Consider the following 24,606-nt stretch of genomic DNA (forward strand, 5'->3'; position numbering starts at 1 on the left):
ATATATATTGTTATTGGAAGTTGTTTTAAATGTATTAATTCCTTTTTGAGTTTTTAACTTTGAGAAAAATTGAATATATTTTTAAAATATCACAACTATATTTTCCTTTTTTGAAGCTCTTGAAGAATAATTAATTCTCTGAAAGATTTTTAAAATACTGAACACTTTTGTGGACTTCATATAAACTTGAACTATATATACTGTAAAAAAAAAGAGATCCTATTACAATTTTTAATTAATCGTGGAGTGACGAAAAATGATAAAATATTTATTTCGCTTAAAACTCAAGAGTTCTGAGACCACTTAAAGCAAACTAACTAGTATAATGATTTAATAACTTTGATAAAAAATCTATTATTGTACTTACTCAAGAATAATTTTATATTAAACAAAACATGCTTTACGTAATGCTAGTTATAATTGAAACATCTTTTTTATGCTATTATCAAGGTCGCTAAAAAAAGGTATTTGATAGTGTGTTTCTTAAATTAGCAGGGGCAATATATTTTTTTAAAAATATGCCAAATACTTACAACTTCAAAGAAACAATATCCTTCGATCAAAGAAAATTTCATCTATATTTAGTAGCAATTACTATCTCTTACAAAAAGTATAAATAATTCAATAAATGAAATGAACAGCGGAAATTAACATTTACTTTAAGGCGCCTATTGTTCTAATTAAAAGTTTCTAGTTTCGGTTTTTTTTTATAAATAAAATATTATAAGCTAATGATTAAAGCTTGTTTAGTACTAATTAAGAAACTTATCAAGATTCATTTTTCCTTTTGAAGTTGAAATCTCGAAGCAATTACGATACCGAGAATTAAAAGATTAAAAAATATAAATTGGACTGCTTATTAAGATAGTGAACTTTTTATTACAATTTTTCAAGTATCAAAAAAATGTATCATTTGAAAAGTAGTGTTTTTTATTAATAATTTAAATCAACAAGAGTAATTATATCACACACGAGGATAATTACTTCAACCTTTCCGATTTTATTTAAAACTTAAATTGAAAGAAAAATGTTATGTTTATTTCAGTGCTTTTTTAAAAAAAAAAACTTAAGTAGCATTTGAAATTAATATTCTAAAAATAAAAATGAAAAGAGAAGAACGTTCTTCTTTGAATTTAAACTTAGTAGTGCTTTGGGTACCTTCTTAAAGTCTCATATTGGGTTTTAATTAAAATAAACATATTATGCTTTTCATTTTAAAAGTGAATGAACAGATTTTTTTCAAGTAATATTTTAATTTATGATTTTATTACCTTCGTTTTTGCGTTACATGTACAGGAAGACCAAGATAACCTCCTACGGTTAGCCTGATGAAAAAGGGAGTCTAATCCAAGATCCGTCTATCACTGAGGATGTGTCACGTCAGCACTGTGGTCGGTGCAAGCCGAATGCGGATTCGTATCTACCAGGAAATCGCTGGGATTCAAACCCGGAACACCTCATTGGAAGGCGAACGCTCTATCCCCTGAGTCATCGCGTCTTTTTTCAAATAATAAGCGAATCTCAACAATGTTAGGATTTTTGTTTAAATAACAACAAAACTCAACAATTTTAGAATTTTTGCTTAAATATTAAGGAAAGCACAACATTGTTAAGATTTTTGTTTAAATAAGGAATATCAAATATGTTAGGATCTCTGTGCTTAAATAATGAGCAAATGTCAACATTGTTAAGAATTTACTCTTAAATAATGAGCAATTCTCAACAATGTTAAGATTTATCTTTAAATAATGAAAAATTACAACAATGTTAAGATATTTTTTTAAATATTGTGCAAATCTTAGAATTTTAATGATTTAAATAATAACAAAGCTCAAAAATTTTAGAATTTTTGTTTAAATAATAAGGAAAACTCAACAATGTTGAAATTTTCGTTTAAATAAGGAATATGAAAAGTGTTAGGATCTTTGTGCTTAAATAATGAGCAAATATCAACATCGTTAGAATTTATTCTTAAATAATGAGCAATTCTCAACAATGTTAAGATTTATCTTTAAATAATGAAAAGTTGCAACAATGTTAAAATTTTTGCTCAAATATAGTGCAAATCCAATGATTTTTCTCTTTGCTTTAAAAAAATATTATTATTATTATTACTTTAAAAAATATTATTTCTTTATTTTTAAATTACGCGAAATTATACTTATATTATACGCGAAATTATAAGAAATTGAAAAATAAAATTATGTAGGGACAGAGGTAAAAAATTTAGTATTTATAGTGAAATTTACCGAATTCTAGAGTTCTCACAATGACAGGTTCTGAGGGTGGACCTGCTCCTCTACCATTATAGGCTTGCACTATTACATTATAGTCTGTTAGAGGAGACAATTCCTTGACGACAAAATGAGAAAAAACAGCATTCGAAATGTTGATGGCTTTGAAGTTATAAGGTTCTGATTTAAGATGGGGCTTGTATCCAATATAGTAGCCATCAATACTGTCTGGCTCATTATCCTTGGGTATCTGCAAAAAACGAGCCTCATTACTACACAAATTAATTTGTTTCAATAAAATGTATGAATAAACAGTTTATGATATAATATTTATGAAAAATGCATGATATAAAATAATATCAAAATAATATTATATAATAATATTATACACCGAAGAGCCATTACATTATGACCACCCTGCTTATTACATGTAGGACCACCTTTAGCCCTCAAAACGGCATTGATTCCACAAGGTGCTGATAGGTAGTCTGAGGTATCTGGTTCCAAGAGCTCACCAACTGGTCCTGCAATTCCCTCACATGGCGAGGGGGTAGCGTGGCAGTAAGAATTTGGTTTCCCAACTAGGACCACAAATGCTCTATTTGATTAAGATCAGGTGAATTTGGGGGTCAAGACATGACTTGAAAGTCACTGGAATGTTCCTCGAACCAATCCATGACGATTCGACCCTTATGACATGGTGCATTATCCTGTTGGTAAACACCATCATCCGCAGGAAAAAAAACTGTTGCTATGAATGGGTGAACCTGGTCTACAACTATGTTCAAGTAGCTTACAGACGTTAGGGATTGTTCTATAAGGATTATGGGTCCTAATGTGCCCCGTGAAAACATTGTACCTGGGCGAGAATTCATGAAAACCTTGGTGGGGTCATTGCTATAGATCGAGGGTGGTCATATTGTAATGTCTCTTCGGTGTATAATAGTATGATGTAATAATATTTATATAATAATATTATATACTAATATTTATATAATAATTATAATATTATATACTAATATTTATATAATAATTATAATATTATATACAAATATTTAGATAATATTTAAGAAAAATTTGTGAATAAACAATGAACAAACAACAACATAATGGGAATAGGCATTAAAATATAAAATCGTTTATAGCTATGAAAATAGTTTTAGTGAAGATATTTTTTTCTGATTAATTAAATTATTATTGGTAGACTGTTAAAAATGTTATGATTAAAATGGTAGAAATGCTATGGTACAATATTTTATGGCGAAAACATAGTTCTGCCAATTTTAAATATTAATAATTAACTTCAGAAGGAAAAAATATCTATATAAAAGTGCGAAAAACGGCGTTTTGATTCGATAAATTTTCGTTAAAGACGTTGTTTTATTTGTTTATCATGTATAACTATGCTTGTTTTTTATGTATATTATGTATAACTATGTTTGTTTTTTATGTATATTATGTATAACTATCTGCAGAAGGAAAATGTATAGTAAAATACCAAGTATGTTGTTGAAAACTTTTTTGACAAATTATTCTTCTGTCTATTTAAAATTTGAATTAGTAACTGGAGAATAAGGATATTTTTACTATATTAAGTTGCTTATTATTATAATAAAAATATGACTTATTTTTGTGACAATTTGACGAAGTCATTATTTTTTCTACGCGAAATACGAATCATTAATTTTAGAATTATACATCAAATTACTAAGTCTTCAAAAATATGACTTATTGATAAGAGCAATATTATTGGCGAATATATTGGTTTTCCATTTAAAATATGCCTTCCCACTTGCAAAATGAAGTATACAAGGGGTTCTGTAAATAAGCCTCTTAATGTGTATTTTTAGAATATTTATGAAAAGGAAAGCAAAAAGTATCCCCATTTTCAAATTTCAAAGTAAAATTTAATATGGAAAAAAGTAAAACAATATCGAAATCTGCCAAATTGCAGTACAGGAAGGTGGATGTAATAAGCAACTAAAAAAAATAAAATAAGATGGAATAGAGAGGAGTAGAAAGAAGCACTTTCAAGTTTCAACCTCCAATTAAACCTGTTTTAGAGTTTATTACATCCACTTTCGGGTATTACGGTTTGTCTGATTTCTGTATAATTAGTTGTTTTTCTTTGCTTTTGTATTAATTTACTGTCGCTAACTAGTATACATTTTAATTTTCGTTTTTATCAGGATTCTTAAAATATATATTAAGCGTGGTCTTTACGGAACACCATGAGTCTTAAAATACTAGTTTACTTATAGCTAATAAATATGATGAAAATGACTTAAAAATATTTTGAATAAGTTATTTCTAAAAATGGTTTCGTGAAGTTATCACAGTAAATACATTCTGAAAATCAGATATCTCAATAAGGTTCTAAACGTTCTAATTTGTATTCAAAAATCTCGTTTTCGAAAGGATAAAAATACTTATAACCAGCATGTTTTATATCAAAATATATTTTTTCAGCATATTCATGGAACAATAAATATTTATTTAAAAAATTTCAATTTGTTTATGACAGTTTTCGATTAAGATGTTAAAATAACATAGACAAATAATATTTTGAAAGTGCATTGATGCAAAAATAGAGAAATATTGTTTATCTAAGGTTATTTGAATTTGAATTTCGTTTTATTTATGAGGGTTTAAATAAAAAGCATTTCTGCATGCATTTATTTTATAAATAAATATTTTGTTTTTAAAAAAAAGCAGACATTGATAAATCTCTCGCAAATAATTTTAAAATTTTTTTTAACAAAAGAGTATTAGTATTTATTTCTATCATATTCAGTTATGTTTAGACAATAGTTTGGAAGATTTTTTCTCTGGAGTTTCATAAACTATTCAGATTTTTTATTAGGTTTTAAGATCTCTCTGACATTTTTATTTCTTAGAATCAAAAATTACAACTTCTCAAAATATTTTATATAAAGTTTGAACTCTAATGATAAAATATTCCGATTTAATCTTAATAAAAAAACAATCGAATTATTTCTGTTTTAAAGTCTTTTTCAAGCCTATAAAATTTAGAATTCCTTTAAAAAACGTTGAATGAAAAATTTTCACTAATCATTAAATTACTTAAAGTGAGCTAATGCATTTTTTTTTGGAAAATTGCAATAAGTTTTAAATTTGAAACGTTGCAATAATTTTATGCATAGTTTTAAATTTTTCAAGATGTTGCAGAAATTTTTTAAATTTTGATCCCCTTCAGCAGAGTTATTTTTTTAAAATTTTTTTATCTTTACAAGATTGAATCAGAGATGATTTTAAATGGGAGATGTACTGCTAAAAATTCAAAATTAAATTACGCTAAAAAGTACTGGCACTCTAAATGCAACATCCGTTAAATCAATTTTACCGCAAAATCAATTTTTACCGTTGAATTTCACACAGTAGTTTTTGCAATAGTATTTAATTAAAGTAATTTTACAATAAATATTACTGTAAAAAATGCCGGTACTTTTTACCGTAAACATTTTAATAATTTTTTGCAGTCTACGTAGTGTTCTGTATATGCCTTTAAATGTTTTTCAATAACCTAATGTAAAGCCAAAACTCAAGGTTATTTTTCGTCATAGCATAGAAATGTAATCACAATAAACCGTGTTTCATTGATGTTGTCGCATTCTTCACTGTAAGAAAATTCTTTCTAAAATTACAGTAAAGTAACTGTCAGTAGTCTGTCTATCTAACTAACTGTAAAGTTTTCAGTTTTGAAAATTTTTTTACATTTACGGTTTTGGCGACAATATACAAATACAGAATTAAGCGGTCTTTTTAACCATTTACAACTAGAGTGGTTTGAAAATCACAAAAAAGAAATTTAACTTGTCATTGGATATCAAATAAACTGTTGAATGTGGTTTAATTAGATCTGATTATTTCACTTATCGTAACAAATTGGAAATACTAGGTTTTTTCGCGTTAAGTAGTTTAATGGTGCTGCCATCTACCCGTGAATAGGAGTATCGTGTTTTATTGGTAAAAGGTCATAAATTGGAGAGTGCAAGACACTGGAAACTTCTTATGTATTGAAAGAAATGGAGAAAATGTTGTATTGTATGAAAATCGAATTTACAGTTTTTAAATCGCTTGCAGGTAGTTTGATTAAAATCTCGTGAATATAATATACGGTTTTGTAACCATTTACAGCTAGCATGATTTCAAAACCGTAAAATTGAAATTTAACTGGACTTTGGTCATGTTTGCTTTTCGTTTGTAAATAAATATTGCAGTTTGTTTGTAGTTCAGTTTAGTTTTGTCAAATGAATCATAGTACGTGGCTTTAATAGCTAAAGTGATACTGCCACCTATCTTGAGAGATGAGAAATACTATACTTTTTGTGTTAAGCAGCTCTGTAGTGCTTCCATTTTTGACATCTAGAGTCATTAGTAACACACTGAAACACTGAATTGAACACTTTATGTGTTCGCAGGACACTGAAACACTTTATGTGTTCGTGAAATGAATAAAATATTTTGCTGACGATCTCGGGATTCAAACCCCAGTTTAGCCGGTCACTAGATTGGCAGATTAGACCTCTCCTCCTCCTACTCACACCAAGTTTTAATATTATATGCCACAAGCGTAGTCCAAGTCAGCCTGGAGCAGAATTATTACGACAGTAATCGTTGTGATTTTATTCTGAGCCAGCCACCTCATTGAGAAGTGAGCTCTCTGTTCCTTGCATGATCGCGGCTTTAGTTGTTTTACGAAGTCTTACTCTGTTTTTACTTAAAAAGTCTTACATATTGAAAAATCATATTTAAGTGTAAAAATGTTTAAAACTATAACGTCCCGCTCGTATAAAAATGTCTGGTAATTTAACTTACCAAGCAAATATATCTATTAATAGATAATAATCAGAATTAGTATCAATTTGATAATTAAGTCGAAAGGCAGTTTCCTTTACACGGTGTTCAATACCATAATACTATAGAATAAAATTAAGAGTAAGATTAGAAATTAATCGCAAAATGATTTAAGAAAAGGTAATGTCATTGTACGGTAAGCGAAATAGTACGGCGAAACCTACGCATAGGAAAAAATTCTGATAAACCATACTGTATGGAAATGACATTTTTGCAAAAAAAATCCTGTCAATAAAAACAAATTATATGTTTATTTTACCATTTATAGGGTAACGGTTCACCGAAAATTCTGATTTTTTAAAATTATAGTTATTATTATCATACATTTAGGAAAAAAATTAAAAATTTTACCGAATAAACGCTTTGTATGCCAGACTCTTATGTATCATGATAAAATTACTAAATTTTACAGACCATATTTAAAAAACATATTTCGTTGTTAATTTAACGTTAAGGCGTTTTGGTAAAATTACCGAGCTTTCTGTTCACACAGTTTACATAGAGCCCGAAACACGGTAAAATTTACCTTGTTTTGGTAGTTTCGACTGTACTTTTTTTTCAGTGTAGAATTAGAACTGACAATTTTTATCCATTTATATTCATAAATGGATAAAAATTGTCAGTCTCTAGGGAAATAATAGTGAATAGGGTGAAAAGCAGTAAAGAAAACGATTTGTCAGCAAAACAGTTTCAAACCGTCAAATACAAGGAGAAAGCCCGTAAAAAAACGGCCATTTATTACAATGCAGTAAAAAAGCTCCCATGACTTTTTATATTATAAAAACTTTTTCTTCACTCACTTGCCACGTGATGTTGATTGATCTTGAAGAGAGGGGAAAAGCTTTTATGCCATGAGGTGTTCTTCTGGGAGCTGTAACAAAACACAAAATTGCATCCACCATACAAAAGCAGAACATAATTAGCATAATAACATTATGAATATATATAACAAATATAATATGGCTGAAAAAATAATTCAAGTTTCATTTAGATAAATATAATAGGGATAAAATTCCAAAAATTTACAATTGTTGTTATTAAAGTGGTGACTATGCAAGTAAAGAACTGAAAAAGATATTTGTATATCATGCAAGTATGATTTTAAGCAATTTTTGGTTTGCTTAGTTTTCTATGCACCAAAATTGTATACCATAATGCAGATATCTTCATTTGTTTTAAGCAATAAACATATATATATATATCTATATATTTTTATGTATTTAAATAAAATATCTATTTATATTTTAATACTATATAATAATTATTAAACATGATTATGTTACTCTTTATTTAAAAAAATCATTACCAAAGAGTATCAGTAAAAATTATCGAGCTTTTTTGTGTTCCCATAAAGTGAGAAACAGGATAAATTTTACCACATTCTGATAGTTGTAACCTTACATTTTTTCTGTGTATTAATGACAAAAAGTACTAAAAAATTAGGCTGTAGACTAAGTTGAGTGCCGACTCTCTGAGATAAATTTTAGTAAAGATATAAAAAATAGATTGAAATGTTTCGAAAATATATAGCCTTTTTCACTTGTTTTCATAAACTTAATGATGTAACTGAGAGGACAACTGTTAGAAAAAAAATAAATGCAAGGAAAATTCAGCACTAAAATTTAGTTTAGAGGGTTATTTTGTAACTGAACTAAGAAGCATTTGTTGTACTACAGCTTTGAGGCAAAAACAAGCTCCTTTAGTCGCCACTGGCTACTGGGCAACTGAAATATCAAATGTCGATAAAAAAAAATGTATGCAGTCGTTGCCGGACCTCTACTTTTTTGTTGCTGCATTTTATAATTTTTCCTATGTAATTAATGAAATAATCAAACTCTATGCATTTTAAAATCTCATAAACATAAATATGAAATTATTATGAATGTTTTAATTAAAATTTTTACACTTGTTTCTTAAAATTTTCCTCTGTCTCAGAAACGAACCGTATAATGTTTACCGTATTTTGAGAAATAATTGAAAATAAATTATTAATATTATTTGCTTCAATCAGTTTTTCAATTGTTACAAATTTTTACTTTTTGACAAAGTGACCGCAGTTAAAACTTTTGCAACGGAACTCTGGACAATAGCAAAACTTTTTAAATTTTCCCAAAAATTATACTATGTAGTACTATACTTAGTTCACCATAAATGAAATAATAAAATAGTAATACTATCAGAATCTATTTTCGGGAATCACTTATTATTCAGACACTAAATTTAATCAACAATATGCTTTCTTATCCTAACGACATTAACTTACACAACATGTTAATTATTAAAAACAATTGATTGCATATGGCTGATTAGTTTTTAAATATTTCACGGGAAAATAATTTACAATCGCCGTTCAATTGAATTAATCGTGCTTGATGTTTATACGAAAGCTGATCTGAAAACAATATGATAAATTAAACCGTATTTTAATCTAAATATTTCATTTTTTACGCGATTAACTAAAGTAAAAGACCTAATATAGATGAGTTAAATAAATTTTACAAGTGAAATATATGTATCCAAATAAGACTTATATTACATTTCCAAAATTGAGTAAATTTTTAAAATACATCTCATTCGCTTAAAATATTAAGTCTTCAATCATTAAAGAGCAATTACAACGATCTCAGACATATGACAGACGGGAATACCTGTCTGAATTTAATGGTAAGTCTATATTTCAATTAGATATATGTATCGTAGCTTAAAGATGATGGAATCATTTATAAGTTGGAAATATAATTTTCGTGAAACAATTCTAACCGTTGAATGAAGATGTTTCAGAAAGATCACAAGAATGTGTCATGAATATTACATTTTTCCGGACAGAAGCATTCTTTCGTTTTATCGTACTAAAGGTTTCTTTGTTTCTTGAGAAGTATTATTAAATATTTAAGGAAACACTAAAGATAAGAATATTAAAACTTTCTCCTTTTGTTATGTAAATGTGGAGCATAGAAACTAAAGTAGAAGTTTCCAAATATATTTAGTTCTTTTTTTTCCAAATTTTTTTTATGTATCTAACACTGAAGTTTTATGTCATCTATTTTAACTTTCACTGAAATAAAAGTACGCATATAAATTTCAAAAAATTATTTGTAAGTATTTGTTATGAAATGTTTATGAAATAAATAAATATTAATTAATAGCTTAGAAAATTAAATGAGAAATATGACGAAATAAACGCTATTTTTTATTTTATAACGGTCTTCGAACTGCCATCCCAATTTTTTGGGTTTACGACTACTAACGTTCACCTCCGTAGCCAAGTAATTTCGAACCTAATCCAGAAGACAAGAGAAATCCAGGATCAAGTAATGGGAGAAATTTGCCTTCATGGAGCACATTTTGATTGAACTAATGATCATTTGAATTACATTGAGGGGAAAACCACGAAAACCCACGGTTAGCCTGATGGCAGGGGGACTTTAACTCATGATCCGTTTACCACTGATGATATTTTTACGTCATCTCTGAGGTTGGTGTAAGCGGGATGCGGAATTTGTTTCGAACAACCATCGCTGGTATTCGAACCCGGTTTACTTCTTTGGAATGCGAATGCTCCATCGCTTGAGCTCTCATGGCTCATGAAGGGCAGGGGTCTGTCCAGACATTTTGTGAAAGGTCCGGTTTCCGTGAAATTGCGAAAAAATTACTCACATTCTTGCAACCAAGGTCCGCTTTTATGAATTTGTGCAAATGTGGTCTGGTTACTGCAAAAAATTTTTTGAAGGAGTTTTTAAATTGTAAATCGATACAAGATTACCCTCGGCACTGTAAAATTACAATAAAAAAAGTAAATTTTCAAAAATAAACAGCAATTGCTGCTTCTAAATTAGAGATGCAACATACAAATATTTGATATTTAGTCTATACTGCTGAACACAGAATATTCATTTCGGACGAATAATGGAAGAGTCTATCGAAGACAAAACTTAATTCGTTTACACCCATCTTTCTTATTTTCTGCCCTGGGAGGGGTTTATTCGATTAACAAAACAATAATGAAGATAAACACATTTGTGAAGGGTCTGATTAAAAGAAAAATCATTTTGTGAAGGGTCCGTTTTTAAGTTATATTTTGTGAAGGGTCCGTTTTTATGAAAAGATATTTTGTGAAGGGTCTGTTAATGGATCCAAATTTCTTCTAAACAGACCCCTGAGGGGTATCCTGTTACCATAAAAAAAAGTAAAATCTAATTAATAAACTCAGCTGTTTCCAAGATGAAACATCTATAGTTAAAGAAAATTAATTGGAGAAAAAAATATAAATCGGTAATTATTATTTTTCTAACTACTACAGCGTCTTTGACGTAGCATCCAAAAGACTTTATACCTACGTTCTTCCAGTGTTGTAGCTGCTACTTCTGGTCCAAATTGGCTTTCCCCGAGAGAATTTTCACACTTCACGCGGAAAAAATAACGGTTCTTTGGTTTTAATCCTCGAATTACAAGGGATGTTTCACTGCCTGGAACTGTCAGGGGACCTCCACTGACTTGACCTGCGGAAAAAAAGGAAAGTAATAATGTTACCTCCCCTTTCTGTGGGAATTACATAGATTTATTCCTTTTCGCCTGGGGACATACTTATGAGTTTCTTTTCACACCCGTGTTGGAGAATTTGTTTTAGGGCGAAAGAAGTTTAAAAAGTAACTAAATACCTGAGAAACAGTTTATTGTTCAGCTATTATTATTTTCTTAGCTTAAAATACTATTACAAAATAGAACGAGTGAAAGTATAAAAGAGATTTAGCTTTGCCCATAATATTAAATCATGTTTTAGCGAAGAGTTTTTCAGAAAGGTAACATAATCATAAAATTTAGTTTTTAAAAGTATTTCCGAACTTTAAGGATTCCTTAAATATTAAATCATGCACTTTTGCAGAAAAATATGACAATGAAACAAAATATTTATTAAAAGTATTTCAGAACTTTAATAGTGTCGCTAGTATTAAATCACGTTTTAGCAAGGAACTTTTCAGAAATGTAACATAATCATAAAATTTAATTTTAAAAAGTATTTCCGAACTTTAAGGATTCCTAAAATATTAAATCATGTTTTAGCATTTACTTTTGCAGAAAAATATGGCCATGAAACCAAATACTTGTTAAAAGTATTTGTCAACTTTAATAGTGTCACTAGTATTAAATCATGTTTTAACATGAAACTTTTTCAGAAGTGTGATGCTATCATTAAACAGAGGGAATAAAAATACTTCCGAGATTTAATGTTACCGATAATAAAATCATATTTTGGTAAAAGACTTTTTCAGAAATGTAACATAATCATAAAATATACTTTATAAAAGTATTTCCGAACTTTATGGCTGCCCAAAATATTAAATCATGTTTTAACATATACTTTTGGAGAAATATGTCACTATAACAAAAATAGAGTTATTAAAAGTATTTCCGAACTTTAATAGTATCTCTAGTATTAAATCATGTTTCAGAAGTGTGATGTATTACAAAATAGAGAGGACTGAAATATATTTCCGAACTTTAATGTTACCTGTAATATTAAACTACATTTTAGCAAATGACTTTTTCTAAAGTGTAATATAATCATTTTAAGCTATCTAGAATATAAAATTATTTTTTAGCATGTACTTTTTCAGAAATATGGCACAGTAAGAGAAATGTGGCACGATAATATTTTTTCCGAACTTTTATGGTATCTCTAATATTAAGTTATGTCGTAACATGAAATTTATTCAGAAATGTGATACTATTTGGAAATAGAGGGAACAAAAAATTTCCGGAATTTTATAATTCTTATGATATTGAATCATTTGTTTTAGCATTGAAGAGTATATATCGTAGATCTCTAATAGTAACTACTTGTGGGCTGCGCCCCCTGCTCGCTAACGTTCTCCAACCCCCGAAAATTGCTACGCAATCTTATATGGTTTGCTTCGCAAACCAAGCTCGCTTCGCTCGCTACTAGCTTAGGTATATTGCAAATGCACAAAATTCTAAGAATTCGAAACAATCATTCAAATCCATATAACAACTTTTTTTTAAAAAAGAAATTACATCTTTTTAGTAAATACTAAGTCGTTAAGATAAATTTGAATTCAAATAAGTGACACGTAATTCGTTAAACCTATTAAAAATGTGCTATAGTATAAAATCTTAAAGCGTAACAGCACGACGAGACTCATTTTTCAATGAATAACTAATAACAATAATAAAACAAATAAATTCGTGATATAAATAAAAAATCGTCAAATAAATTCGTAATAAATAAATTCGTTAAAAAAGCGCTTTCGACGAAATACTAAAATAGAGATCTATCGGCAAAGACTACTCACTTCTGCCTAGCTTAATAGTATGAGATTGCCGCAGCTGATAGGGTGAATTTCGGAAGAGATCACATTTGATGGAATGGTTATTTCAATTTCCATTTTTAAAAGCGCTATATGTTGAGCCACCTCAGCTAGATTTGGCATGTGACATTTTTAGCGGCAATCATTGGTCGATTTTCTAGCGTTGCCATTCGGGGAGTTGTAATGAGGCTTTCTTTTGTCGCCGTGTAAGAGAAATAGTAACGTAAACAAAACAAAGCAAACGTTGCCACAGGCGGAAAAGAAATATATATATAAGATAGTATCCTATAGAATAGAAAATATAGATATCCTATCGATATCCTATAGATATCCTAGTATCCGTGTAAGAGAAATATATATATATAGATAGTATCCTATAGTAGTATCTATAGTATTCTATAGCTTCTCCCAGGAACTTATTTGATTGACTGGGTTTTATACTGAACGACTTCCAGTAGCATTTTGTTTATTGTTTCATATAGCCAGGACAGGACCAAATCTAACCGGCATTATATTATGATGGATTGGCAGCAATAACACAGATTTCCCATCACTAAGCAAAAATTAGTATAATGAAAATTCTTTGATACATAGTTACATAGAGTTACATAATTACAGAGAATACTTACAGGTCTATGTAATTGAGCTCTGGCTCATGAAAACCATAATAAACTAAACTTGGCTTGTTTTGAAGGAAAAAAGCTGCTTCACAAAATGAACGAAAAAAAAATCAAAAAGCTTTATTTACAGGTATAGTTTTAAACTTAATTTTTATGAGAAATTGTTATTAACTAAACTTAAAAATATTTTCTTTATAAACTGATTAAAAATAGTTTGCATCCTTTTTTATAAAATATTCAAGCTATGAAACAATCATCCGTTTCTTAAAAAAAAATCTCACTAAACAAAGCAATATCCTTTCATTAACAAAATATTCAGGAAAAGTCTTTGTTTTTCTCAATAAGGTTAATAATATAAATTTCACATTTTGGCTTAAACTTTTTTCTTTTACTGGAAAGTTCTTTTTTTAGGCCTAATGATTAATCGTGATAAGCTTGATGACTGTTCTTTAAGTATCATAAATATCATCCCCCCATCATTTTATTTTTTCGTTGTTTTTTCATCATTAATCATACATTTCATTACTTACAGTTCAGTTATTTTGCTAATATTTACAACGGAGCATTAAAGAATTTATAACAGCGGTTGAACCTGTGTAAACTAAAGTGAGATAAATGATACGAAGAGTAATTTATTATAAAAAATTGATACTTACCATTATTGTTATTTTTTACGTTGATACCTCTAAAATTTAAAGCAAACATATGAGTACAAAGCTAGTTATAGCCGCCTTGATATTTTCAAAGTTAATTTTTAAATTGGAAATATTTTATAAATAATTTTAGTTTTCTCTAATTTGTAAAAAAAATCCCAGATTTTTTCTGTTTTTTTTTTAATGTTTTATAAACCAGACAGACGAAGAAAAAAATTTGGTCTTTTTAACTAAATTTTCAAATTAAATTATTTTTAAAGAATTAAAGGCATAAAAAATATACATAAGACTATAAAAAAATGGAAAGTATCAATTTATTAAGTATTTGATTATCTTTCATAACTTAACATACAATGTTAAAATTTCCATTTCAATCAGTTACACTCGTAATTTGTTTTGTTCAGCATTTAAATTTTATCTCCAAGGAATCTTTGTGCTCACTAATTGCTTGTCTGGATGAAAAAGTTAAAGCACAAGAGTCAGAAGCGGCTATACTGCGCACAATATGAGCGCTTTTCTGCGTTTAATGGGAAAAATAAGACAAAATTATAAGATAAAGCTGCTAAAAATAAAGAGTAATTAATCAGACTGAAATAAAAAAAAGTGTTTACGGAGAAATGCGATAGGTTTAAGGGACTTGTTGGAGAATTAAGGTTAATGGACTTATGAATTTTTTGATTTGGACCAATCATACAGATATTAATATAAAATAACACACAACGTTTGTATTATACCTTCCAGCTGTCTCCACATGACTGTGTATTGGAGAATGGGAGAGTTTCCGTCAAATGGTTTGCTCCATGACACACGGACACTACGACTAGACACGTCATGCACTTCTGTTTTTTGAGGAGCGTCAGGAATATCTACATTCAATAAACAACCATCGATTATTACCATAATCAATATATTTTATTATATATTACAACTACAACTATTGGGACTAGTTAAGAGAGCAAATTAAACAAAATAGAGTATTTTGTTTGCACAGAAATATGTTATTTCCTATGAAACGTAAAACTACAAGCAGAAAATATTCAGAAAAAAGAAATATAGTCGAAGCTACTAGAAAATAGCAATATTTATCGTGTTTCTGACTATATTTGGGAACACCAGGAAGAACGCTTTTGTACGCAAAATGCTTTTTGTACTGGCTTTACCGTTAACAATAAAATTTGGTTTTAAAATATGTGATAAACTTTGGCTAAATATGGAAAAATTGGTAATTGTATCGCGATGTCTTAAAGAATGGCACATACTAAATGTATTCAAAAATAAATAGCATCTACACATTTTTGAAAAAAATGTATGGTCTCAAAACTGACATATAGGAAGAAATGTGGGAGAGAACTGTTCGTTGGCTAAATGCAGGATTCGAATCTAGAACCTGGAAGTTCGTAGTAGGATGCTCTGAAAATAACAATTGTAAAATGCAGTTCTGGGCGAGTTAGCTTTTTATACAGACCACCACATGACATACGAATTTCCAATTTCAATGATACGAAGTCAGGAAATCCGTAATTTTAATTTCACCTTTTGCTTATTTTACCATATTTCAAAGTTTTTTAGGAGAATTAAGTGTGTAAGGAAGCTTCCTGACTCTCCTTGGACTGTGCTGCACTAGTATGGTAGTTAGAGCATTCTGTTATACGAACCTAAAGACCCTTGATGACAAGATAACTAAATAAATTGTTAATTAACAATTTCCTTCCCTAAAAATTCCTGACAATGTAAACTATGAAGCATTTTGTTTCAACTTTAATGAGTGCATGGCAATAGGATTAAAATGTGGATAAATATTTCATGAAAGTTAAATAATTTATTTTATTTTAAATATAATTATGAGAGACTTGTAGTTTTTAGATTTTATTGTAGTTTTTAGATTTTTAGTTTTTAGATTAGTATTCAGAGCTGAATGAATTTACTTAATTTTTTTTTTTGTTTTTTGACAACTTTAATTTTTAAAAATTTTCAAATATCTTATCACGAAGCTCATTGCAAACGTTTCTGTTGAAATTGAAATTTAAATAAAATATTTCATGGATTTTGTTAAAAAAATTTCTGTTTAAAAACAATTTTAAGAAAATGTATATTTCCTTCTTCCCTTTTGGATCTTAATTTAAGTAATAGATGAGCAAGTTAATTTTTAATTAAGTTTGATTCACGAATGCTTTTTGGCACAATTTCATTTTTAAATTTCATCTCTTAATCCACACTATTATTACTTGTGATAAACATAAAAACATTTGTATTAAATTAATAAGGACGATTAACAATTAACAAAGTTAATTTAATTAAGAAAGAATGTCATCAATTTTTTACATGTTAGCAAGAATTTTTATATAAAAATAGTTGTAATTTTTATCTTAAGGGCGTATAAGGAATGGAAAAAAGGAAAAGAAAAGAAAAGTTACAGGGTGTATTTCAAAAAGAAAGCAGTCATTAGTATCACTCATGTATGAAATATTCATTGGCGTGAAAAAAAGAATTCATTACCTTGAATTGTGAGTTGGATATTCTTGGAATCATCGCCATATTCATTAATTGCATCGCATGTGAACAAAGCTGAGTCTTTTTTCTCTACTTTATCAATAACTAATATGGACCTGCCGCCTAATGGTGTCTCTTCTGTTGTTTGAGAATACCTAAAAGTGGTACTTATAAATATGAAACTGGTACACTGTAAAAAAAAATTCCACAAAAAAAAGAAAAAAAAACATGCTTTTTACAGAAAAAACTGTTTGAAGATAAATACATTTTTTTTTCTGTTTTTAATCATCTGCATAAAATTCTCGTTTTCTAACAGACTTTTTTCCGAATATTTGGCAATTTTAAAGAGTTTTTCAAAAATGTTTTTCTAAGTTCTTCATCCTAATCGTAAATAAACCAAAATTGTCAATTCAAGTTCCAGTTTTCGCCGTGCAGTTTTACTTACCGTAAGATAAATTTATCTTTTTCTAAATCATTTCACGACTATTTTCTATGCCTTTTCTCACTTTTCAGGAATTGCTTTGTAGTTTAGAACAATATACAAATAAAATTGTGATTAAAATACATTGTCAAATTGATACTCAACCTGATAATTATATGTCGTTAGATATAATTTTTCAATGTGGTAAATTGCCAAGGAATTGATATACGAGAAAGTCGATATAGTTTTAAAGGCTTTATAACAGTATTTTTTATGTGAAATGAACCGTTTTATACTGACGCACTAGCTGACAGTCTATTACTGTAAATTTACCATTTTTTTTACAGTGTATTTGTTAAATTTGTAGCATAGAGTGTACCTCACAAATTATTCTCAAAAAGAATTTTTTCCTCTAGGAGAAAAAAAATTGCTACCATAGTGGCATGTTTCCTAATTACATTTTAAAAATATAAAATATAAATATTTAATATTAGTTTAAATTAAAAATGTAAGTATTTAGTATTTAATCTAATAAAAAATCTCTTAAAATTGGTTAAAAATTTTTATAATAACTTAAAGCGAATATTTTTTTGAAAGTAGAAATATATCATAAATTTCTGATTTAAGTTCTTTAATATAAAGTTTAAAATGTCAAGAAACAGTCAAAAAATTCATAAGGAATTGAACTCTAAAAATCTACACAATAGCCTTATTTACGAAATTATTTGAAAATTTAAAGTATGCATGTTTCTTAATATAAGTTATGATATAAATCTTATTCGGAAAGGATGTTAATAATCTTAACTAAGAAATGAATAAAGAAATTAAAGTATGCGAATTTGTTGACTTGAAAACTTTAATCTAACGTGTAATTTATTTAATAACCTTACATAAGGAATATGGTAATAGTTTGTAAAGGAAATTTTAAACATGAAAATCGTACTCTGAATTTACATAATAAACTTACCTAAGGCATGGGTTGAAAATTTTGAATGGGCATATTTGTTAATAAAAATTAAGACATTAAAATCAAAAGTGATGCAATTATGTGGGACATCACTTCTTTGGGTGCCAATCAAACGTGACTAAACGTGACCAAAAGTAAGCAAACGTGACCGCACCGCCGTATTAAGTGAGACGGTGCGTCACGTTTGCTTAGCACGCTGTGTAAAACAATTGGTAGTAAATCTTTCTAGTCGCCACTAAATGGCGGTTTAATAAAATGGTCATGATACCACCTTTATAATAATATAAGCATATTAAACAACATAAATATAAGTAATTAAGTGAAAATTTGTTTTAGTTTTAAAAATTAAGAAGATAATAACCCTTTGTCTTGTTTGTAAATTACGTTTTTTTTTCTCAAACAAATTTAAATAAATCTCAGAGTGGACTTATTTCATATAATTTTCACTTTAGCAATTTTTAACTTTAATTTAGAAATAGAAGAAAAATTAAACTAATTATCTTCAAACTTTAATTAAACTAGGAAAATATATAGAAGAACTGAGGAAGAAAATACTTACCTTGTTTCAGTTGTTGCGTCTAGATGAGCCCCATTTTTCTTCCACGAAAATGACATGTGTTTGTCGCCAACAGCTATGCATTCCATCGTCGCTTTTTCACCTTTTCTGGCTGTCATCATGGCGTATTTTGAGACAAATTGTGGCGCACCTTAATGCAAGAGATTAATCCTAGTTAGATAACTTATTTTTCAAAGCATGTACGTTTTTACGTCTAATTTAAAAGTTATTCTAATATACTTGCTAGAATAATGACTTTTCATTCGCTTCGTTTAACATTTGTCATAATCATTCAGCATTTTTTGAGGTTAAAATGGATAGATTGTGAAGCAAATATTATTAATTATTAACAAATTACAATAAACGTATTTATGCGATTTAAAAAGGTTAAGTAATTCATGTGTACTTATATTTCCCTAGGGTCAAAAATTATCAGTTAAGTGAAAGTAAAAATATAATTTTAGCAAATGCAACAAATTTAAAAAATGTTTTTTAAAGATGTCATATAGTTTTTTTTAAAAATTATTAAATATTTTAAAAGGAATGGGAGGCTTAAAAGCTTGTGTACGTCAGAATTAATCAAAATATTCCACTTTGCTTCTTTTTTAAAACTACAACTACTTTATAATTTGCTTTTATACTTAACGAGAATTTATACATTTATATACTAAAATAAATTATTACAAATAGTAGACGAAATAAATTTCTGAAAAAAATATTAATAACATCATCAAACATTTTTTATCGTGTTTTGGCGACTGTTTGAATTTCTTTTACAATTAAATGACTCTGACAGTGAAATATATGCACTTAACTTAATTTGATTATAATTATTTGTTACCTTGCTAATAATTATTCTAATTTCATGTTATTTCTGAAAAGACAGAGCATTCGTTTTAACTTTTATCTAAATTAACTCTGTGTTTCATAGTATTAATCATGCTACTTTGTTGCATTTACTATTCAATAATGCAATTACAGTTAGGTATATTGTATTAGAAAATTTTTATATGTTTGGACAGTTGGAAATGTTTTGCACTTCAATTAATTAGATTAAAAGTGAAAAATTTCAAAAAAACATATCCATTTTTAATTAATTACTCTCATTATAGTTAATTAAAAATTATGATTAGAACTCTCATTACTGAAAATATGGAAAACTCTTCTCAGTTATCGCTTTCATTTTGCTTTAATCGCACACTGCATGTAAGTAATTAATGTATTGAACCAAACAATTGTGCATATTTTCTAAAAACTTAACAAACTTGCGCTCAATTGAACCAGCATATCGAATTTCTCAAATCATTGACATTATGGTTCAAATTGGCCCTCATATTTTATTTTAGTCGTGCACTGCAGGTAAGTTGTTTTAAGCGTGTTGAACCAAATTGGTGTTTATATTTGCTGAAAACTTATCAAATTTGCCCCTAATAGGACCATAATATCGTCCTTCTTAAATCTTTGACATTATTTTTCAAATTGAAATGTAAATGAGAAGGAATTATTTAATTTATTACCTTATAAATGCTACGGCAATTTGCGAAATATAATCATATGGATGTTATTGCTCAACTTTAAGAATATAAAAATTTTCTGAGAGTGCAGCAATTCATAACTTGCTTGAATGTCTTTATTCACATATTTGCATATACCTCCATAAAAGTATGGATTTATGTATATATATGCATCCTCAATTTATATTGTGTTTAAGTTTCTCTGAAATCGAGCAAAAAATATAACACAAACTCAAATTTTTAAATATTACATGTTTTCTTGGTAAAAAGAAGGAAGTTAGATTCGGTATGAATGAAATATTGCACAACTTTTTAGTTTGCGTGCTGTAGTAAATTAAATTGAAGCGAAATGTGGCCATACGCTGTTAATATGATATTGACGCAAAGTGAAAAAGTGAAATTTGAGAGAAACTTAGTAAATTCGGTGTAACTGACTTCACTGTCTTTTTCTCCCGATACCTTTCTTTCTTTATATAACTGCTTGTTGTAAGTTTCTAACAACGTTAGATACAGGAACTCTACCAAGCATGAAAACGATTGCATTTTAAACTCATATTGCTTTTGTGATATTCATCTATTCACCCCCATAGATGGCGCCACTGGTAAACAAGAACAATCGTACCCCCTCTGCCTTAATGGCATACGTCAACAACAACATCGATTCACCCATTTCCTAAACGCATCATGGATATTGTCTTAGAATTTTCCATTAAAAAAGGTATAGTTCTCAAAATAGTTTGTTTGATAAAGCAACTTACTGTGCACAGATAGCCTCACTACAGTACTCAAGCCGGAACCAACTCCATTGTTTGCCTCACACAAATAGTATCCTGAATCAGCTGTATCAACACTCTGGAAGTTCAATGATCCGTTGACCAAAATATGAACGTGGGAGCTGCTGACAATGGTTTTGAACTTTTCAGGTGGCTCACCTATAAAGAAATTCAGTTATAATAACCATTACTACAAAATGTTTCCTTTACGCTATATTGTATATAGTATTGATATTTTAAAATCCTGCTATCTCCAACAGTTATTCGTCACATTTTTATTATCTTTTTATTTTTTCTTCTTTTAAATATCATTGTTTAACTCTTCATGTACATGTAATTTTTTTTTCAGTTTCAATAAAAATTATATAATTGTATATCAAGGGCTGTAATAACATAACACCCTATATTTTCTCCTTTAACAATTCTTCTCTCAATTCTTTTAAATTTTTAATAATTTATCATGATAAAAGTAAAATGATTCAGTAATTTCACAGTATCATGTGAGAAAAAAAATTATTAAAAACTGGTTTAACTAAGTATAAAAAAAGTTATCATTAACCGGACAAAAATTACTTGCAATTTGTTCTTGAATGTAATTTCTTGCAGATTTGAGAATTGCAATTTTCAAATTTATGACATGTAGATCAACAATAATTTTCCATACCATTTGATACTTTCCATCGCACATGAGGCAAGGGTACTCCATCTGCTTGACAGTCTAACCTTGCCGGACGTCCTGCTACTGCTGACAAGTCACTTGGTTCAATTATCCATCGAGGAGGGACTAGATAATTAAGAAGAAAAAAAGGCGTTGCTTTGATCATTTTCTTCGCAAATAACACAATCATAAAACTGCAATAAACGCATGGTATTTTAATAATTTCTTTAAGGACTCGCTTTAAATTACTTTAAGGATTCTCCAAGCCCAGTAACGCAACGCCATTTTTTGAACTTCTGATATTAAAACTTTATTGTCGCACTAGTTATTCTTGTTGTTAAGTTATTAAAGTGGAAATTATACAAATTTAAGGATTTCCCAAAAATATGAATTCCCTTCTTCTTCAACTGAACTACAGCCTACTTGATGTCAAAATTATCTCAACAAGCTTTCTCCGATTGATTCGAAAGGACGCCATGGTCTCCTAACGATTGATTTATCATGCCCTGAAATTTGCTTACTTTACCCGATGGGTTTAAGTTCTTATTTTTGTCATCAATTGCAACCATTGGATATATAATTTTATTTATCGAAACATCTGACGTTTTTTAAAATATCTGAATAATTGAATTACCAAATGGTTACCTCATAGCGGAAGTAGTTTTTGACATTATTCACTTCGGGTTGCGCAATATCTAGGTAAAATTTGAATCAAGCCGCGATGGCTCAGGAGATAGAGCTTCCATCTTCCAATGAGGTGGCCCAAGTTAAAATTCCAGTGTTGAGTGGTTGATACGAAATTTCAAGGTTCTTATCAAACTCATTGCTGGCGTAAAATATTCTCAAAGACAGACGAATTCTGAGTTAGATCCCCTTGCTGTTTGATTAACTATGGGAGTTTTCGTGGTTTTCCTCTCCATGAAACGAAAATTCAGTTTAGTTTTATCAAAAAGTCCTCCATGAACACTAGTTTGTCCCAATGCTTGATCCAGGAATTCCTTTGATTTCTGGGGCGGGTTCAAAATAAGGCTATGGAGTTGAACATTGATAGTCGCAAACTCAGAATTTTGTTGAATGCTTAACACCGGTTATAAAATAAAGTGAAATACAAAATATCAGCAACTCAAATTTGAGAACTACACCAATAAAATTTTAATTGCACGTTTAACAGACATCCTTACATTAAATCATCAAAAATTTCTGCAATTTCAATGTGGAGCTAAATTAAATAACATAATAGTGCAAATACTTTTCTGTTAAATTTGATTAGATGCTAAATTTCAATTGAGAATGCGGATTGTTAAGACAAAGCATTTAAGAAAAAAATATACGTTTAAGTGCAATAAAACATAATACTTATTCTACGAATTATGTTTACGCTAAGCAATATAACTCATTGAAAAGAATCCCGGTAAAAATCACGTAAAAAGTAAATGCAATTAGGATGCCAGTACTTCTTCTCTTAAAATTCCTTTTTACCGGTATATGTTACGGAGGAAAAATATGATGGACCGTAATTTTTACAGTAATAATTGTAGGAAAATCTCTGATACACTCCGATTGATTAAACATTACTTTACAAATCAACGTATAATATTTTACGGTAAAAATGAATTTTATCGTAATATGCATTTACGGCTGATGCAACAAAAGTTCCGTTACTTTATACAGTAATTTGCACCGAAATTTTTTACAGTGCACTCGTATAATGAAGAAAAGTTTTCAGACGAAAGATGTTTCAGTCAAATAATGAAGAAAAGTTTTCAATCAATCTATTATATTATAGTTAGTGTTTGCTAGCTAAACAATAAGTAGTAATTAACGAAATTTTTAAGATAAATGAAAAAAGCACACACCTTTTACAGTAAGCAATGCACTGTAAGATCCTGATGCAACGTCATTCCTAGCAATGCACGTGTAATTTCCGTTGTGCCTGTATGCTAAATTCTTTAATGTGAGGGTGGATACAAACCCTTCATCTGCATACACCACCATAGCATCCAGAGCTTCACCATCTAGCGGTACACCATCTTTCAGCCATGTAGTTGACAGAGGACCATCTCCTGCTACGACTATACAAGTAACTGCTGTTCTCATACCTTCATGAAGGTTTTCTTTAAAGGAAAAACTTGCAACTTTTGGACCAGCTGGAAAACGTGAAGACAGAAAGTTAGCTACCATCTACAATAAAAAGTAATATAGAGACAAAGTTTTTTGTCGCATTGATCATAAGAATAAACTCAGAAAAAATATTTATATCCGAATGAAACGTACGTACAAGCCGCGTTTTTTGACCTAATTGTGGTGAAGATTCATCATATCTGTATTTCCAATACTTTCTTCCAAAAATTGTCAATTTTTGATGTTTAATGGGCCGGATTGTTACTTAGTTTAATAGTCGGTTGCTAAAAACTCTTTCGTTATTTAAAATCTTTGCTTTTCATCGCACTAAGAAGTAAAATTTCCACCATTATGAACATGTTTTGCGTGTCCGGTAACGATTTGCAATGTTTGCC

At 28.8% G+C, this 24,606-nt stretch overlaps 1 protein-coding gene across 1 annotated transcript in view; it reads right to left on the minus strand.

Annotated features, from left to right (window-relative positions):
- The window catches only part of LOC107446015 (cell adhesion molecule Dscam1-like), a 188,791-nt gene that overhangs the window by 33,131 nt on the left and 131,054 nt on the right, over positions 1-24,606 (minus strand). The window contains exons 9-17 of the mRNA XM_043052767.2: positions 23,947-24,237; positions 22,097-22,216; positions 21,418-21,591; positions 19,149-19,296; positions 17,208-17,356; positions 15,446-15,577; positions 11,450-11,611; positions 7,913-7,983; positions 2,250-2,484 (exon numbers count right to left, since the gene is read on the minus strand). Coding sequence (XP_042908701.2) covers positions 2,250-2,484; positions 7,913-7,983; positions 11,450-11,611; positions 15,446-15,577; positions 17,208-17,356; positions 19,149-19,296; positions 21,418-21,591; positions 22,097-22,216; positions 23,947-24,237 — 1,482 coding nt within the window. The remainder of the gene's footprint in view (positions 1-2,249; positions 2,485-7,912; positions 7,984-11,449; positions 11,612-15,445; positions 15,578-17,207; positions 17,357-19,148; positions 19,297-21,417; positions 21,592-22,096; positions 22,217-23,946; positions 24,238-24,606) is intronic.

This window comes from Parasteatoda tepidariorum, chromosome 8 (assembly GCF_043381705.1).
Source record: "Parasteatoda tepidariorum isolate YZ-2023 chromosome 8, CAS_Ptep_4.0, whole genome shotgun sequence".
Classification (NCBI taxonomy): Eukaryota; Metazoa; Arthropoda; class Arachnida; order Araneae; family Theridiidae; genus Parasteatoda; species Parasteatoda tepidariorum.